The sequence below is a fragment of the Mirounga leonina genome, unplaced genomic scaffold (assembly GCF_011800145.1).
Source record: "Mirounga leonina isolate KUSES-001 unplaced genomic scaffold, KU_Mleo_1.0 Mir_91, whole genome shotgun sequence".
NCBI lineage: Eukaryota > Metazoa > Chordata > Mammalia > Carnivora > Phocidae > Mirounga > Mirounga leonina.
This window is the reverse complement of record NW_023270839.1, coordinates 38,353,708-38,371,280: the sequence shown is the minus strand read 5'-3', so window position 1 is coordinate 38,371,280 and position 17,573 is coordinate 38,353,708. Positions and strand designations below refer to the sequence as shown.

The window sequence follows — 17,573 nt, the reverse complement described above, 5'->3', positions numbered from 1 at the left end:
CTTTCAACAACAATTGGTATTAAAAAATAATTTCAGTAGTGAAATGGTATTTAATTAATATTTCCTTGATTCTTAGTGAGGTTGAATTTATATGTTGTTGGCCATTTGCTTTTCTTCTTTAGTGATTTGCCAAGTTTTCTATTTCAGGAACTATTGGCTCTGTTCAAAAATGAAAAATAATTAGATACATACAAACTGCTTGTTACAACCTATTACATCAGCAGATTTGAAGTTAGAAATATGACCACTAAAAGTAGAGAAAGAAAAACAATTTTCCATATCTCTCTTAAAGTGGTTTTAATTGCTTGAAATTAAGATTCAGAAGCCTGTTGGTTGGTTGTTTCTTGTAACAAAAACATTCATTTGTTCACCTCCTCTGCTGTCAGAAACAGAGTTTTGCACATCTGTCAGGTTAGTGATAGAAAGATGAGTGATATTTATCAACATGAATACTTAGGTAAAAGAACAGAGTTTCTTTAAAACAAATAAATTGTTTAACTTGAATGTGCTTTTTTTTTTTTTTTTGGTAGGCAAACTTGGCCATGGAGATACTAACAGAGTGTATAAACCTAAAGTTGTTGAAGCTTTACAAGGAATGTTCATTCGCAAAGTTTGTGCTGGAAGCCAGTCTTCACTTGCTTTAACATCAACAGGGCAGGTAGGAATAAGGAATGATCATAAAAGGATTAAATTATTTCAGAGGAGTAGGTGACTAAAAAGTAATAATCATAATTAAACTTTAAAGTTAAAAAAATACATTTTACTTTTTAAGATTTATTTATTTGAGAGAGAGTGTGGGTGGGGTAGAAAGAGAGACAGACAGTCTTAAGCAGACTCATGCTGAATGTGGGGTCCCACATGGGGCTCGATCTCAGGACCCTGAGATGAGGACCTGAGCTGAAACCAAGAGTCAGACGCGTAACCGACTGAACCACCCAGGCGCCCCTTAAAAAAATAACATTTTAAAGGCATCTATTGAAATGAAGTATTTTCTCCTGTTTGAAGAGGTAGAGTATTTGCAAAGGAACCAGATTTTCTCACCTGGCCTGTGTGACCCAGATAAACCCGTCCTCAGCCCCATTCTTTGTATTAACAGGTTTTATAAAACTTTTTTAGCACTCAGCACCCTTTAAATTTTTTCCTAAAAATTACGGATAGTGGGAGAAAGTGTGAATAGATCTTGTTGAAACCAGTGATAGGAACTAAGAAGGCAAGAAGATGATCAAAAGAGGGTAAGGAGAAATTTCCATATGGAAGATGATCTGAGAGGGATAGGTGTTTCTAAGAAAGGGCTAGTCAGGCTTAGGGTAGTCAGAACTTTACGATCCCTTTATTAACTTTTGAACCTCTATGTGCATATTTTGACTTCTCTCTGTTTTTTGTTGGTGATGGAGAGGGTCCAGGTATGGTGATAGACTTAGTGATAATTTTCTTCTTACATCCATTAGCAACCACAGTGAGAAAGTGAGCTGACCACTCTTTTTCTCACATGTAGGAATCCATTACGTACCAGGTAGTGGTATAAAAATGTTTTCTGACTAATTCACAAGGCAGATGATGAACAGCAAAGCTGAAATTAGCGTATAGTGTAATTATTTCGGAGAGACTAGAATGCCTTGTGTCTTAAAAAATCAAACTCAAACTATTCATTACCCTATATTTCATTACATTAGTCATTTGTTACAATGCTGGATGCTGCCTTAAAACCTGGAACTTCTCTTTTACATCTTCCTCACTATGGGTTTTGTGGTAAGAATCTATGAATTGAGGCCAGAAGATGCTCACTTGCTTAATGTATAGCCATAGGCAAATCACAGACTTCCCTTGATCATCATGTGGTTCTTTGGTATGAGAGGGGTAATGATATCTGCTTTGCTTACAAATGATCATATAAGGTAATTACATGAATTGAAAATTTCTATAAATTACCAAGTACTGTTCAACTATTAGTTGCTAATAATGATAATACATTTATTACATTGAATTTCAAAGGAACTTGTGAGTTAGTTGCTATATAGAAGAGTTGTATCATGAGTATGCTAAGTTATGTGAAATCAAATATATATACTTAGGAAAAAATAAAGTGAGAGAGAAATACGTTTAAATGACAAGGGTAGTTCTGTTTACTATTATACTTGCTGAGCATGAGATGAGCAACATCTGTTTTTCCCTCAGTCCTCTCAGGCCACTTCACTGCTGACTTCCCATCATATTAAGTGTGATTCTTATGTTGAAAAATACCGTATGTATATTTTATACAGCAAGGTCCCTAAATACAAGCCAGATATTTCTTCATCTAGTGTTCAGCCAGAGGAACACGGCAAGAGCAGACTCTAGCTATATGGATCTTATTGAATGACAGAACTGTATTGTACTTGATGAGTGATTTAGGAAATTTTGAATGACTTTGACTATGTATTTTTTCACCTTACTTGTCTAGTTCTTAACCCCTTCTAACATACACCTTTAGTATACTGGAATTTTGTTCTATTCTTGTCTTAAGTAGTTCTCTAGCAACTGGTACAAATATTTGCTGCTCTTTTTTTTGCTTAAGAGGTTTAACCTCTCAGTAATCTTTACTGAAAGAATTGCAAGACAAAAAAATTACCGAACCCAGTGGCATAAGGGTAAGAGTCTATATGATATTACCAGAACTCACCGAAGGAAAAAAAAGTCACTCAGTTTGCTAATTGTTTTGATTTTGGGCTGCCCATCTGATAGGCATTCACCCTTTTATCTTCCTCTTCAACTCACCTTTCCCCTAAGCTTCTTAAATCAGTCAGTGGTGGTTGTTGTATTAATTAGCCAAAAATGAAGGGCGCCTGGGTGGCTCAGTTGGTTAAGCGACTGCCTTCGGCTCAGGTCATGATCCTGGAGTCCCGGGATTGAGTCCCGCATCGGGCTCCCTGCTCGGCGGGGAGTCTGCTTCTCCCTCTGACCCTCCTCCCTCTCATGCTCTCTGTCTCTCATTCTCTCTCTCGCAAATAAATAAAATCTTTAAAAAAAAAAAAAAAAAAAAAAAGAAGATGATCGGAGAGCTGTGTTGACTACTGCTTCACATGGCCCTCTTTGTAAGTGATCATTAAAATTATTATAACAATGAGGTATGTGATTTTTAACTGAATCATAAACATCAGTTTTGTGACTTATATAATTCATTTTATATGTTCACACCTTGGTCTAATTAACCAAGAAATATTTGTTGAGACCTGTAGACAGAGTAGGAAACATATGAAAGAGAGGTTGTAAGATAGCAACAGTATTTCTAAGCTGCTAAGATCCTTCTAAGATCCTTCCATTTTTTCTATGACCAGTTATTTTTCTTTTCAGTTCAGCTGCTTGTCTGCCTGTATAGTGAACATTTAAAAACAGCAAAATAAATAACTATAAAATCTTTAACAATCAAAACAGTAAATATTATTTTTAACAGCAGAAGGTTATTATTTATTTTTTTCAAGATTTTATTTGAGAGAGAGAGAGAGCAAGTGAGAACACAGCAGGGGGAGGGAAAGAGGGAGAAGCAGATTCCCTGCTGAGCAGGGAGTCCAGTGCAGGGTTTGATCCCAGGACCCTGGGATCATGACCTGAGCCAAAGGTGGACGTTTAACTGATGGAGCCACCCAGGCACCCCAAAAGTTATTTAGTATCAAGCCACACTCTTATTTTTTAATTTATTTTTTAAAAGATTTTATTTATTTATTGAGAGAGAGAGAGCGCGTGCACGTGCACGTGAGTTGGTCGGGGGATGGGGGGCAGCGCAGAGGGAGAGGGAAAGAGAGAACGCCAAGCAGGCTCCAGACTCAGTGTGGAGCCAGATGCAGGGCTCCATCTCATGATCCTGAGATCATGACCTAAGCTGAAACCAAGAGTTGGACACTTAACCAGTTACCCTACCCAGGTTCCCCTAGATGATATTTATTTTTAAACAACGTAAGTCTTCAACCTAATATCTCAGGATATTATATGTAGTGCTTTTCTGTTTGTTTCAGGTCTATGCTTGGGGCTGTGGAGCTTGTCTAGGTTGTGGTTCTTCAGAAGCTACTGCTTTGAGACCCAAGCTTATTGAAGAACTGGCTGCCACAAGAATAGTTGATATTTCTATTGGAGACAGTCATTGTTTGGCTCTTTCTCATGGTAATGTCATTTGTTTTTAAAAGAAATAGTATTAACTATTATCTTCTATAAATGTATTATATTTAAATTTGGTTTTTCTTTATTTTATTTTTAGATAATGAAGTTTATGCCTGGGGCAATAACTCAATGGGGCAATGTGGCCAAGGAAATTCCACAGGTCCTATTACTAAGCCAAAAAAAGTGAGTGGCTTAGATGGCATAGCTATTCAGCAGATCTCTGCTGGAACATCACATAGTCTGGCATGGACTGCTCTTCCTAGGGATAGGTAAGCATGCCACGTTTAAAAATTCTTGTGTTCTAATAACAACAGAAACACCAGTGAAAACAAAAATAATTGTACTTTGTTCATAAAATGCCCTTCTGAACATTTCTAGTATTGATTTTTTTACTGTCACAAAAATGACATCTAGAGTTCTTGCGATTTGACTGTTGAGGCTATATTATATAAGCAAGAAGTTATAAGTTATACCCTCTATTTAAGATAGTTTCTTGATTTAAGTGTCTTTTAAACATTTTGAATTCCTTCTCTGTCTCTAGATCTGATTTTAAAAATTAAATGTCTGCATATTAAGAGGAAGTTACATTAAAATACAGTCAGAACTAGGTTTTATTTTTTATTTTTTTAAAGATTTTATTTATTTGAGAGAGAGAGAGCATGAGTGAGGAGGGAGGGAGAGGAAGAAGCAGACTTCCCTGCTGAGCAGGGAGCCTGATGCAGGTCATGATCCCAGCCCTGACCTTGGAATCATGACCTGAGCCGAAGGCAGATGCTTAACTGACTGAGCCACCTCGGTGCCCCAGAGCTAGGTTTTATTAAATAGTTGATTAGCCTCAGTGGCCTTTGTCTGGTTGGCTTTTTTAAAACAAGCAGTGGCTATACTTTTAAACAAAGGAAGTTGCTTTTGCAGAAATTTAGCTTTTTCCTAAAGAGATAACCATATCTTTTTAGAAAATCAGGTAGATGATTTTTATTAGGAGTGTGAATTTTAAGGAATTTTAGGATTGTTTCAGATATTTTCAGATGCATGTGGGCTAATTTAAACTTGGCATAGATTATATTTGCATTCCAGACCCTTGATTCAGATGGATTTATTATGACATTCTTTTTTTTTTTTAATTTATTATGACATTCTTACCAGTAAAAACATTTATAGATAATTACCCTCCAAAACAAAAGCTAAAAATATAATGAATTGATTATAAATAATTTGCTGTTCATATTAAATTTGCAACTTCCCAATTCATATGTAGATAGTTGGTTCCCAATATCTTGACAGTCTTCAGAAGAGTCTTTAGGAGTTGTTCTTTTTTTTTTTTTAAAGATTTATTTATTTATTTGAGAGCAAGAGTGTGAGTGTATGTGAGTCGGGGAAGGGGCAGAGGAAGAGAATCCCAAGCAAACTTCCCACTGAGTGTGGAGCCTGATGGCGGGGCTTGATCTCATGGCCCGTGAGATCATGACCTGAGCCAAAACCAACAGTCGGATGCTTAACCGACTGAGCCACCCAGGTGCCCCAGGAGTTGTTCTTTTAATAGCTTTCAGTTTATTGTTCTATAGAGTCAGGCTGTTTTTCTTAATATGAAATATACATTTTATAGACCCTTAGAACCAGAAGACTGTAGTAGATCCTGTGACTCAGGTCTTGCCTTTAAGTGAGTGAATATCCAACTTTTCAAAGCAGGTTGTGGTTATATGTTTTCTCTTTGAAGAACTTGAGGGATAGCAAATTCTTGGTTTTCCTTGGTTGCTAAAATGAAGGGTTTTCACTTTTATAATTAAGAAGGCCTTCTGTATATTTTGTGAAGGCTTTCAGCTTTATTAATGGTTTAAATTTTGTTTTTGATCATGTGTGAAAATTCCCCTGTTAAGGTTACTACATGATTTTTTTTTTTAAAGATTTTATTTATTTATTTGAGAGAGAGAGAATGAGATAGAGTATGAGAGGGGGGAGGGTCAGAGGGAGAACCAGACTCCCCGCTGAGCAGGGAGCCCGATGCGGGACTCGATCCCGGGACTCCAGGATCATGACCTGAGCCGAAGGCAGTTGCTTAACCAGCTGAGCCACCCAGGCGCCCTACTACATGATTTTCTTATGCTTCCTTCTAGACAAGTTGTTGCATGGCACCGACCTTATTGTGTAGATCTTGAAGAGAGTACCTTCTCACACCTGCGTTCTTTTCTTGAGAGATACTGTGATAAAATAAACAGTGAGATTCCCCCACTCCCTTTCCCTTCATCAAGGTATGTTATATATATGTATATTGGTGTGTGTGTGTGTTATGTCTGTTAATTACTCATTTTGAGCTTGACTTTTCTTTTTTGTTCTGTTTTCCCCTCAATTATATTAAACTTCTTTAGAATCTAAAAAAGAGCTAAACTTAGGTACTTATTGATAATGACCTTTAGGAAAAGTTACCCATAATTTCATGAATCATGTTTTAAAAATCACTATTGGTCATAATTTGACAAAATTTTTAAAGAGAAAAAATGTTACCCAAACTGGATAGCACATGATCTTATATGTTCCAGAAGTTCACAGCACTTTGTTTGGTTTCAGGGAACACCACAATTTCCTCAAGCTGTGCCTGAAGCTGCTTTCAAATCACCTTGCTCTTGCACTTGCGGGAGGGGTAGCTACCAGCATTCTTGGGAGACAGGCAGGTCCACTTCGAAATTTGCTTTTCAGACTGATGGATTCAACTGTCCCAGATGAAATTCAAGAGGTAAGCATATAGGACTTGGAATCTGTATCTCACGCCACATCTTTCCCTAAAGTTGTAGCTCATAAATTCAACCATATATTGGAAAACTTCAACTGGATGCTGTTTCCCTTACTCCTTTTCTTGGTGGAAGTAAATGTTTTTGATTAACTCATCCTTTAAGACAAAGGTCAAATGTCATCTTTGGGAAGCCTTTCATTCTCTGCTCTCCTGCCAGGTTAGGTTTCTCTTGTATGTGTTCTCATTGCATCACATTGTATTGTAGTTGTCTGTTCACAAACATGTCTGTCTTTTCCACCAGAGGATAAATTTTGAGGACAGGGACCCAGTTTTATTTTTTATTATGGCAAAATACATATAACGTAAAATTTACTGTCTTAACCTTTTTTTTTTGGGTGGGGGGAGAGAGAGAATCTCAAGCAGGCTCCATTCCAAGCTTGGAGCCTAATGCGGAGTTCGATCTCATAATCCTGAGATCATGACCTGAGCCAAAATTAAGAGCTGGACGCTTAACTGATTTGAGCCACCCAGGTGCCCCTATCTCAGCCATTTTTAAATATAGCTTAGTGGTATTAAATATATTCATAATATTCAGCCATCATCACTACCCATCTTCATAATTCTTTTCATCTTATAAAATTGAAATTCCATACCCACCCAACAGTAACTCCTGATTCTCCCCTTTCTCCAGCTTCTGGCAGCCACCATTCTACTTTCTGTCTCTTTGATTTTGACATTCTAAATATGTCATATAAGTAGAATCATAAACTGTTTGTCTTTTTGTGACTGGCTTATTTCACTTAGCATAATGTCCTCAGGGTTCATCCATGTTGTAGCATGTGTCAGAATTTCCTTCCTTTCTAAGGCTTAATAATAATCTGTTGTATGTATATATCACATTTTGCTTATCCACTCATACATCATCTTTATGACTTTGGATTAAGCAATAGTTTCTTAGATATGACACCAACAGCACAAGCAATCAAAAAAAAAGATAAATTGGACTTCATCAAAATGGAAAACATTTATGCCTCAAGGGGCATTATCAAGAAAATGAACATACAACTCATACATAGAATGGGAGGAATATTTGTAAATCATATGTCTGATAATATTCTAGTTTCCAGAGGCACCTGGGTGGCTCAGTTGGTTAAGTGTCTGCTTTTGGCTCAGGTCATGATCCCGGGGTCCTGGAATCGAGGCCCCCCCCACCCCTTTCCGGGGACTCCTGCTCAGCGGGGAGTCTGCTTCTTCCTCTGCCTCTGACCCTCCCACCCTCGCTCATGCTTGCTCTTTCAAATAAATAGATAAAATCTCAAAAAGAAATATTCTAGTTTCCAGAATATATAAAGGATCTTTACAACTCAACAATAAAAAAGATAAATAACCCAACTTTATTTATTTTTAATAACCCAGCTTTAAAAATGAGCAAAGAATTTTGAATAGACATGTTTCCAGAGAAAATATGCGTATGGCCAAAAAGCACATGAAAAAATGCTCAACAGCCTTAGTCGTTAGGGAAATGCAAATCAAAATCATAATGAAACACTACTTCACACCCACTCAGTGGATATTATCAAAAAGACTGAGGATTGTGTTAGTGAGGATGTAGAGAAATTGGAACTCTTGTATATTGCTGGTGGTAATGTAAAATGGTACAGCTGCTTTGGAAAGCAGGTAGTTCCTTAAACATTGTTACCATATAATGTAGCATTTCCACATCTAGGTCTGTACCCAAGAGAATTTTCACTCAAAAACTCGTACAGGAATGTTCATAGCAATATTATTCATAATAACCAAAAAGTGGAATAAACAAATGTCTGTCAACTGATAAATGGATGAGCTAAATGTGGTATGTCTGTACCAGGATAATCTTATTCAGGAGTAAAAAGAAAGGAGATTTTGATAACATGCTACAACATGACTGAACCTTGTAAGCATTATGCTAAGTGAAAGAAGCCAGTCACAAAAGGCCACATATTATATGATTGTATGTATATGAAATGTACAGAGTAGGCAAATCTATAGAGAAAGAAAGTAAATCAATTGGTTGTTAGGGGTTGGGGGAGGAAGAGAGGGGAGTGACTGCTAATAGACACAGAATTTCTTTTTGAGGTGATGAAAATGTCCTAAAATTAGAATAGGGGTGATGGTTTCACAACTCTGTGAATATACTAAACCACTGAATTTTATACTTAGAAAAGGTGAATTTTATGACATGTCAATTACATGTCAATTAAAAAAAAAAGCAAAAAGGATAACTCATTTTTCAACTGGAGAGACGTATCCCTGGCATGTGGGTAGAAGAAATATTAACCCGGTGGTGAATGGGAACTTTGATGTTTCAATATTTATCAGGAATTAAAGTGTAGTATTTTTAAAAGGTCAAAAAGTACTGGAATAAAATAAGGAAAGTAAATTTTAAAAATTATCTTTAGAAATTGTTTATTTATTCCTTGACTGTCCTTGGTAGTTACTCTATTAGGAGAGTCCTTGGGAGATGAATTCTCAGGATGTGTACAAAGCTGTTTCTGTTCCTTATCTCTGAAACTTCTAGTAACTAAATCTGTTTGTAGCACTCACTGTTGCTGCTCTTTTTTTGTTTCTTTTTAAATGCTTTATTTTGAGTCATTTGTAGACTTAAGGAAAAGTTGCATAAAAAATAGTTTTTTCACTCAGCTTTCCCAATGCTAATGTCATACATAACCATATTACAATTATCAAAACCAAGAAATTAACATTAGCTTCATACTATCATTACACTAAACAGCTTATTAGAAATTTGATCAGGGCGCCTGGGTGGCTCAGATGGTTAAGCGTCTGCCTTCGGCTCAGGTCATGATCCCAGTGTCCTGGGATCAAGTCCCGCATTGGGCTCTCTGCTCCTTGGGAGCCTGCTTCTCCCTCTGCCTCTCTCTCTCTCTCTGTCTCTCATGAATAAATAAATAAAATCTTTAAAAAAAAAAAAGAAATTTGATCAGTTTTCCAGTAATGTCCTTGTTCTTTTGAGGAATCCTATTCAGTATCCCATATTACAGTTAATTATTGTTTCTCCTTGGTCTCCTACACTGTCACAATTCCTCATTTTTTCCTTGTCTCTCATGACCTAGACAGTTTGTGAGTACTGGTCAGTTATTTTATTGAATATCTCTGTTGTTTTCTCATGATTGGACTGGGGTTATGCATTTTTGGCAAGAATGCCACAGAAATGATGATGTGTCCTCAGTATACCACATCATGGGATTCATGGTACTGGTGTATTATTACTGGTGTGTCTTATTACTGGAGATTTTGACCGTGATCACTTGGTTAAGGTGGTGTCTGTTGGGTTTTTACCTCCATCAGTAGCTTCTGAGAGAGGGTAGTTAGGAAAAATATTCCTTGAAAATACACTCACAATGAAGTAGTTTGTGAATTGAATATCTTCATGAATAGTTGAGGGCATAGAATTCTAATCTAAATCATTTTCCTGTTAAGAATTCATGCTCCCGTAGAAGTCATTGTCTTCTAGCTTTCAGTGTTATTACTCAGAAAATCAATGCTCTTCAGGTTTTTATCCTTTGTATGGAAATCTGCTTTTCTCCCTGGATTCTATAGCAAGTTCTATTTGTCCTTTGTGTTCTCACATTTCAAAATAATATGAACTGATGTGGGTCTGTTGTTAACCGTTGTGGTTTGTACTTGGGTGGACCCTGTTAATTTCAAAACTCATAGTCTTCAGTTTTAAGAAGTTAGCTTGAAGTATATTGTATATTGATTTCTTCTTCATTGTTTTCTATGTTTTCTCTTTCTGGAACTCATTATTGGGATACTAGACCTCCTGGATGAGTCCTCATAATTTTTCTTGTGTTTTCTTTCCTGTTTTCCATTTTCCCCCATCTACTTTATGAGAAATTTAATTTTATATTCTAAACCTTCTATTGAGGTTTTTAAAATTTCTTCCATTGTATTTTAAATTTATAAGAGCTCTTAATAATCAAGTGTTTCTTTTTTCTAGTTCAACACCCTCATTTTACTGATAAAGAAGCTATGTCCCTGAGAAATTATGAGGCCTAAGATAATGCATCTGTTCTTAATAGCTACCTGGATATTTGTTGGTCCAAGTCCTTCTTGTTTTAAAATTCTTAACTTAGGGGCACATGGGTGTCTCAGTCGGTTAAGCGTCTGCCTTCAGCTCGGGTCATGATCCTGGGGTCCTGGGATTGAGCTCCACTTCGGGCTCCCCACTCACTGGGAGGCTGGCTTCTCCCTCTCTCCCCACTCATGCTCATTCTCTCTAACGCCCTCTGTCTCTCTCTCAAATAATAAATAAAATTTAAAAAAAAATTTATTTACTTATTTGAGAAAGACAGCAACAGAGCATGAGTGAGCACGAGCTAGGAGGTGAGGGAGAAGCAGACTCCCTGCTGACCAGGGAGCCTGATGTGGGTCTCGATCCCAGGACCCTGAGATCATGACCCGAGCTGAAGGCAGATGCCCAACCTACTGAGCCACCCAGATGCCCCAATAAATAAAATCTTTAAATAAAATAAAATAAAATTCTTAACTAAATGCCCAGTTCTTAGGGAGACCTTCTTTGAGCCCCTAGGCCATGTTAGTTACCTGTGTGTGTGTTCATTCAAGTTTGTACTTCGTTTTACTTCCCTATATGTGACTCCTTTCACACTTAAAATTACTTGCTCAGGGTCTCTTTCCCACTAGACTATAGGCTTATGAAAGCAGGACTTTTGTCTGTCTTGTTCATTTCTGCATTTATAGCACTTTGCAAAGAGTCTTACCAGGCCCAATGTTATAGAGTCGGTATTAAATATTTGTTGGATGATGATTAGCTATAAGTGGCAAATTCAGAATATGTATTCTAGACGAACCATGAGAGACTATGGACTCTGAGAAACAAACTGAGGAGGGTTCTAGAGGGGAGGGGGGTGGGGGGATGGGTTAGCCTGGTGATGGGTATTAAAAAGGGCACGTACTGTATGGAGCACTGGGTGTTATACGCAAACAATGAATCATGGAACACTACATCACAAAATAATGATGTAATGTATGGTGATTAACATAACAATAAAATATGTATTCTAGTATACTTAAAGACATGTAAAGGATTGCTTGCTTTCTTTTTTCATGTCACTTTATTCAGACTTCTGTGATCTACCTTCTTCAGATTTCCGTGATCCTAATAGTCAGTGCATTTATTTTTCATGTGTTTCTGTTAAAAAGATAAGGCGTAGGCCCGTAAATACACTTTTCTTTTTTGATACTAGGTGGTAATTGAAACTCTGTCAGTGGGAGCAACCATGCTATTACCTCCATTACGAGAACGTATGGAATTGCTTCATTCTCTTTTACCCCAAGGACCTGATAGATGGGAAAGCTTATCTAAAGGACAGGTGAGCCTTTGCATGGTATCTAAGTAAACCAGTAATATCACAGACACTGAAATAGACTGAGAGGGAAATAAAGCTATTGATTACCATGTATTCAAGGAGTAATACTTTATGGGTTTAGTAAATCCTAATATTTAATGTTTCCTGCTGGAAGAGTTCCCAGAATTCTAATCAAGGTGAAGCAAATGATAATCTATTAAGTGATTTGGGGCTAATTATTAAAATTTAATAATTTGTTGCTTATACTATCAAACCAGAGACATTTTGGTTTATGGTGTGCTAAGTTGAAATCAAGGTCATGTGCTACTGTTGGTTCCATGCCCAGAACGTTGTTTGAAATTGCTTATATAAAAAGTAAAAGAAGATGACTGTTACAAAAATATATTTGAGGACATGAATGTGCTTATTCTTTCCGTTTTTAATATCTTATGTACATTAAAATAAGTATATTTTGCTCGACCAAGTAGAACTATCAATTGTAGAGTTAGAGATTTCAGGGGAAAAGTGGTACTCACTGGCAATATCATATCCACAGATGCCTCCAATGAGTAGTTTTCAGTAGTTTAGATTTCAGGTGATTTATTTTAAATATTAGAATAAATAGTTACATTGATAAGTCTGTAGAAGAATATATAGTATAATTTATCTATTGACATTTCCTACTCTTACAAGTCCTAAAATCATAATGCAGAGAATACCATTTTGCTTAGAGTTTTGGGTATTATAATAAAAGAAGGAATAGAATGCTGTAAGTTACGTTTTTCCAAATGGTATCAGTGGAATAGCTTTTCTTTTAATTATATACTTCCTAAAATATCAGGATATTAAGTGGGATCCTTTTTTTTCTTTTAAAGTGCATTTTAAGCTAATTATTTATTTGTATGTATTTCATTGATGAAAATATTTCTCTTTAGAGAATGCAACTGGATATCATTCTGACAAGTTTGCAAGATCATACCCATGTAGCTTCCTTACTTGGCTATAGCTCACCTTCTGATGCTGCTGACCTCTCTTCTGTGTGTACTGGCTATGGAAATCTGTCAGATCAACCTTATGGCACTCAGAGCTGCCATCCAGACACTCATCTGGCTGAAATTTTGATGAAGACTCTCTTAAGAAATTTAGGATTTTATACAGTAAGTTGCTCTTTTTCTTTGTAGTAAAAAAAAAAGAAAAAGCTTGGATTTTTTGTTTTTTGTTTCTTTTTTGGAGGGGATAGGGATGGCTTCAGGTTAAGGTAGTTTGACATTTAAATACATATGAAATAAATAAAACTCTAGACTCCACTCCCCCAGAGGCAGAAAATATGTGTCAGACTTCTGAAATACGTAGGAGCCAAACGACTTGTAATTGAGAATTCCAAAAAGATTTTTTTTAGAATTTTACCAAGTTTTTCTTATGTTAATGTTCAAGAACAAACAGATAAAAATAGTTGCCAACATTTGCAAGAGAAGAATAATGAAGAAGGGATTAACCTTACCAGATACAATCCTGTAATTACAGTGTGGTTAGTACTTACTAAGAATAGGCTGGTCAGTAGGAGAGAAGACAGGATGCTCTTAATTCTTAAGTGTTTCTTAAATCCACCTCTCACTCCCCCCCCACCCCCCATTTCTATGGCTTCTAACTCAACAGCGTCATGACCTAATGCCAATAGCAGTGTTGTAGTTATTGTCACTTTTTGCTGGTCTCTTCTCTGCATCTTTCTGCTGGAATAACCTCATTGTATTAAATTAAATACCCCTTCAGGCCCTTCATCATTTGGCTTACACACCACTCATCCGAGCTCGTGGACATGGCATTACTGGTTTCCAGCTTGCTCAACTAATCTGTGACTTCTTCAGGGAAGCCTTACCCAAATAACCCTATGTAACTGTGTAATTATAACTTGGTATAACTTCAGCAATTTTTAGCAACAAGGTGTACTGTGTGACTTAACTTTGAATGGTTTGTGTATCCTTTCATATTGTTTCCTAGACCTTGTCAGGGTCAGGTCTGTATCTTCTTCTGTGCAAGTCTTAGTGTTCTATTTGGTTCACATTAATAGGTCGTTAAATCCGAATGACAGTTGGGCGTATATAATTATTTTCTTTCAGATTTAAGAATATAAGTTTGATCTGATGTTTGGCTGCACATGGAAGGGGAACAATGTCATAATGTCATTTGTTATTGACAGAACATTTTTTTCCAAAGTTGTGAGGAATATTTATGTGGCATGAAAGTAGTGCCTTACTCTTAAAGTAGACTGGCTGTCACTGTCAAGTGTGAAGCCCATGGGATTCTTAACACCACAAATACAGTTTGATGCACTTGTCCTTTGGAAGAAAACATCCTCCAAGTACTGTGATTTGATAGTTTTGCCTTCAGCACTAGAAGCTGCTGCCAGGTAATTAGTGGTACATCGTTAGGGCACCTCCTTGCATAGCTGCTACGTATACTTTAGGCAAGAATCTAGCCTCCTTGAGTCAGAGCTTTCTTAATGCTTTTATTTGTCCTTCTTACAAAGGAAGGTATAATCTTGCATTTATATAATTAAAAGTGGCACGTGCACAATGATGTGAACACATTTGACACTTTTGAGCTGCATATTCAAAAATGGTTAAGGTGATAAATTTGATATTGTATGTATTTTACTACAATTAAAGATAAAATTAGTGAAAAAAATAAAGTATTGCCTTTCTAATGTCATTAGGGCTGGGTAGATATGTATGTTATATGGAAATGGAAATAAAATACTAACTGCTTTGGAGTGAAAATCATAAATTATTATTTCTTTCTGAAGTGATTTAAACCAAATTTGTCATGTTCTTTTTACTTTTTTTTTTTTAAGAGAGAGAGTGTGTGTGATGGGAGGGTTGGGGAGATGGGAAAGAGGGAGAGGGAGGGCGAGAATCTCAAGCAGGCTTCATGCCCAGTGCAGAAGCTGACGTGGGACTCTATCTCATGACCCTGAGATTATGACCTGAGCTGAAATCAAGAGTCAGATGCTTAACTGTGACTGAGCCACCCAGGAGCCCCTGTCATGTTCTAAGATTTTGAAATGATGGTGCTTGTCTTAGTCTGTTTGGGCTGCTATAAACAGAATACCATAGACTGGATGGCTTTTAAACAACACAGACTTATCTCTCACTGTTAGATGGGAAATTCAAGATCAAGGTGCTGGCAGATTTGATGGTGCCAGCTTCTTGGTTCATAGATAGCCATCTTCTTGCTGTGTGTCCTCACACGGGGAGCTCTCTGGAGTCTCTCTCATGAGGGCACTAGTCCCTTCCCAAAGGCCCCATCTCCAAATGCCATCACATTGGGGATTAGGTTTCAACATACGAATTTTGAGGTGACACAAACATTCAATCTAGAGCAGTGCTTATTTGGCAACTTATAATGGTGCTTATATGGCAAGGGCCTTAAAATGTGCTGAGACTCTCTCTTGCATATTGTAAACATAGACCATACTTTATGCATAAAGGTGTTCATCACATCTTTATAAGAAATACAAATTTTAAACAACTTAAATATCTAAAATGGCTAGGTAAATTATGGTATATACACTCAAGGGAATATTACGACCCTTAAAATTTATATACCCATGGTTTGCGAAGACATATTATTTACGAATCTGTTGGGAAAGAGAAGATTAAAAACAGTATGCAATATTATGAAAAAAATGTGAAAGTCACAAAAATCAGAAAGAAATACACTAAAAAATATTAATAGTGATTTTCTTTGGGTGTTCACTAAATGGTGATTTTAATTTGTTTTTAAATACAGTTTTGTTATTTTCTAAACTTTTTACAAGAACAGTTTTTGTGTATTTGTTTTAATTTTATTATGTTAATCACTATACATTACATCATTAGTTTTTGATGTAGTGTTCCATGATTCATTGTTTGGAACCATGCAATACGTGCCCTCTTTAATACCCGTCACCAGGCTAACCCATCCCCCCACCCCCCTCCCCTCTAGAACCCTCAGTTTGTTTCTCAGAGTCCATAGTCTCTCATGGTTCATCTCCCCCTCTGATTTACCCCTCTTCATTTTTCCCTTCCTACTATCTTCTTCTTTTTCTTTTTTTTTCAACATATAATGTATTATTTGTTTCAGAGGTACAGGTGTGTGATTTATCAGTCTTACACAATTCACCGTGCTCACCATAGCACATACCCTCCCCAATGTCCATCACCCAGCCACCCCATCCCTCCCACCCCCACCACTCCAGCAACCCTCAGTTTGTTTCCTGAGATTAAGAATTCCTCATATCAGTGAGATCATATGATACATGTCTTTCTCTGATTGACTTATTTCGCTTAGCATAGTACCCTCTAGTTGCATCCACGTCGTCGCAAATGGCAAGATTTTGTGGTTTTTTTTTGATGGCTGCATAATATCCCATTGTATATATATACCACATTTTTATCCATTCATCTGTTGATGGACATCTTGGTTCTTTCCATAGTTTGGCTATTGTGAACATTGCTGCTATAAACATTGGGGTGCACATACCCCTTCGGATCACTACATTTGTATCTTTGGGGTAAATGCCCAGTAGTGCAATTTGCTGGGTCGTATGGTAGCTCTATTTTCAACTTTTTGAGGAACCTCCATACTGTTTTCCAGAGTGGCTGCACCAGCTTGCATTCCCACCAACAGTGTAGGAGGGTTCCCCTTTCTCTGCATCCTCATCAACATCTGTCGTTTCCTGACTTAATTTTAGCCATTCTGACTGGTGTGAGGTGGTATCTCATTGATGTTCCGATTTGGATTTCCCTGATGCCGAGCGATGTTGAGCACTTTTTCATGTGTCTGTGGCCATGTGGATGTCTTCTTTGGAAAAGTTACAAGAACAGCTCTTTAAAAAATATTTTTAACTTGAAATAATTTAAAACTTATACAAGAGTTTCAAGAAGCAGAGAACTCCCTTCTACCCTTCAGCCAAATTAGCTTTACCATCTCTATTACTCTAAATCATTTGAGAGTAGTTATAGATGCCATGCTGACTATTCCTAAATGCTTAAGCATGTATTTCTTAAGAAGGGCATTCTCTTACATAACAACAGAACAGTTATTCAAAAAATTTAACATTGATACAATTTAATATACAATCCATATTCAGATTTCTGTAATTGTCTTAATGTGCTTTATAGCAACCCCTCCCTCAAATGCAGGATCACACACTGTATTTAGTTGTCATTGTCTTAGTCCATTTCTTTTTCTTTACCTGTTTTTTAATTTAAGTATAGTTGACATCACTTATTTCTTTTAAAATATGAAACTAATTTAATTTCTGAGAATTGGGTTCAAATGTTCAATTGTGTCCTTTCACAACCATGTGA

At 36.7% G+C, this 17,573-nt stretch overlaps 1 protein-coding gene across 6 annotated transcripts in view; it reads left to right on the top strand.

Moving 5' to 3' along the window:
* HERC1 (HECT and RLD domain containing E3 ubiquitin protein ligase family member 1) overlaps positions 1 to 17,573 on the top strand; it is a 189,887-nt gene that overhangs the window by 58,581 nt on the left and 113,733 nt on the right. For all 6 annotated transcript variants that reach the window (XM_034994000.1, XM_034994002.1, XM_034994004.1 and 3 more), the window contains exons 8-14: positions 531 to 658; positions 3,990 to 4,134; positions 4,229 to 4,400; positions 6,243 to 6,377; positions 6,694 to 6,859; positions 12,121 to 12,246; positions 13,158 to 13,379. In XM_034994000.1, the coding sequence (XP_034849891.1) occupies positions 531 to 658; positions 3,990 to 4,134; positions 4,229 to 4,400; positions 6,243 to 6,377; positions 6,694 to 6,859; positions 12,121 to 12,246; positions 13,158 to 13,379 (1,094 nt within the window). The remainder of the gene's footprint in view (positions 1 to 530; positions 659 to 3,989; positions 4,135 to 4,228; positions 4,401 to 6,242; positions 6,378 to 6,693; positions 6,860 to 12,120; positions 12,247 to 13,157; positions 13,380 to 17,573) is intronic.